We start from the raw sequence: 1,626 nt of genomic DNA, 5'->3' as shown, positions 1-1,626 counted from the left end.
GAGATCGAGCCTGCAACCCAGGCATGTGCGCTTGACCAGAATCAAACCTGGACCCTTTAGTCCACAGGCCGACACTCTACCCACTGAGCCACTCCTCCCACCTTCCCTGATGGGGCTCACTGGGCGGATCTGGTCTCAAACTCCTGCGTCCAGGTAGCTCTCACCTCTGTACAAAATCAATAAAATATATTTAAAAAAATATATTATCAATAAAATACATTAAAATAAACAAATAGAAACAAAAAACAAACCAACGCTTTAAAAAAAAACCCCACCGCAACAAAGAATGACGCCGTTCCACCCGCCCAGCTGGCCCAGCGCCTGGTCTCTGGCCTCCAGATGCCCCCCGTGGTCAGAGGTGAAGTAGGTGAAGGTGGTGTTTTTCAACCCATTGTGGTTGCTTCTCACCTCAAAGGGCTTTTGATCTTAAGTGATCCGCGTCCTGTATGGCAATGTTTTCCATGTCTACGATTTTCTTAAAAATAAATTTTCTTCCAGGGCCTCGAGGATTTTGCCTTCAGGAAACAAGGAACCATGATCAGGACACAGCCAATCAGACAGCATCGATTTGGGGGCGGGTAGGTCTGTGGGGCTGCCTCCTGCACGCCCCACCCTGGGGATCAAGCCCGCAACCCTACATGTGCCCTTGACCGGGAATCGAACCCTGACCACAGAGCCACACCGGCCGGGCTGTCACCATTCCTCAATGCTGAGGCCCAGAGTGGGGAAGGCCGGGTCCGGCCTCCACTCACCTACAAGCCAGTCCATCTCCTCGACGTTGTCGCCGTACAAGCCGTGCCGGCTCCTCCCGAGAAATTCTCTCCCGGTGACCAGGGGAATGTGTACGTGGAGCAAGGAGACAAAGAGTAGGAACGGCCGGTGCTTATTTCTGGAAAAAAAAAGGAAAAAAGAGAAAAGAAAAAAAATAAACCTTCGAATACCACGGCCTCTGTTTCGATGCTAAGGGACCCATGACTTCCAAGGAGAGACTTGAGGGTTGGGAACCACAGGGGTCCCAGATTGGAGAGGGTGCCGGCTGGGCCGAGGGTCACCCCCTCCTCCCCTTGGTGCCTTAATTCCGTGCACCGGGCCTCCAGGAATAATAATAAGAAAGAACCAAGATGCAGGTGGGAATACCTCTCGATGTAGGACACGGCTTCCTCCAGCAGGCGACCGGCGGTTTTTTCCAGAACCATGGGCTGCTCGACGACATCGCCGTTTCTCATCAGCAGGCAGTTCCAGCGCCTCACGAACCCAAAGCTGGCGTACCAGGACCCGAAGAACAGAACCAGGAGGCCGGCCGCCCCCAGGACCGCCCCCCGGGGACATGAGTTCCCTCTCCCTTCCTCTCTGAGATCAATAAAAATTGAAAAAAATCCCCAAAACAGCAACGAAACAATGGATCACTTCTTGGCCTTTTGGCTAAGATCAAGGGTAGGATCTGTTCTTATCGGTTTAATATCTGGCACGTCCTCTATCTGAGCATAATGTGGAAAAATATCCTCTGGTGAGGATTTGACAAAAATAACAAAGTAAAAATCTATACTAATAAAAGGGTAATATGCTAATTGGACCGGGTAGACCGGACGTCTTCCGGCCGTCCTTACGGACAAAGCCACAGTGGCG

General features: G+C 51.5%; 1 protein-coding gene across 1 annotated transcript in view; it reads right to left on the bottom strand.

Moving 5' to 3' along the window:
- The window catches only part of LOC102758437 (arylsulfatase D), a 15,439-nt gene that overhangs the window by 5,530 nt on the left and 8,283 nt on the right, over positions 1-1,626 (bottom strand). The window contains exons 5-9 of the mRNA XM_015559459.1: positions 1,138-1,350; positions 753-889; positions 490-515; positions 289-393; positions 165-171 (exon numbers count right to left, since the gene is read on the bottom strand). Coding sequence (XP_015414945.1) covers positions 165-171; positions 289-393; positions 490-515; positions 753-889; positions 1,138-1,350 — 488 coding nt within the window. The remainder of the gene's footprint in view (positions 1-164; positions 172-288; positions 394-489; positions 516-752; positions 890-1,137; positions 1,351-1,626) is intronic.

The sequence above is a fragment of the Myotis davidii genome, unplaced genomic scaffold (assembly GCF_000327345.1).
Source record: "Myotis davidii unplaced genomic scaffold, ASM32734v1 scaffold434, whole genome shotgun sequence".
Classification (NCBI taxonomy): Eukaryota; Metazoa; Chordata; class Mammalia; order Chiroptera; family Vespertilionidae; genus Myotis; species Myotis davidii.
Note: the sequence above shows the minus strand (reverse complement) of the source record. Positions and strands in the feature narration are given on the sequence as shown.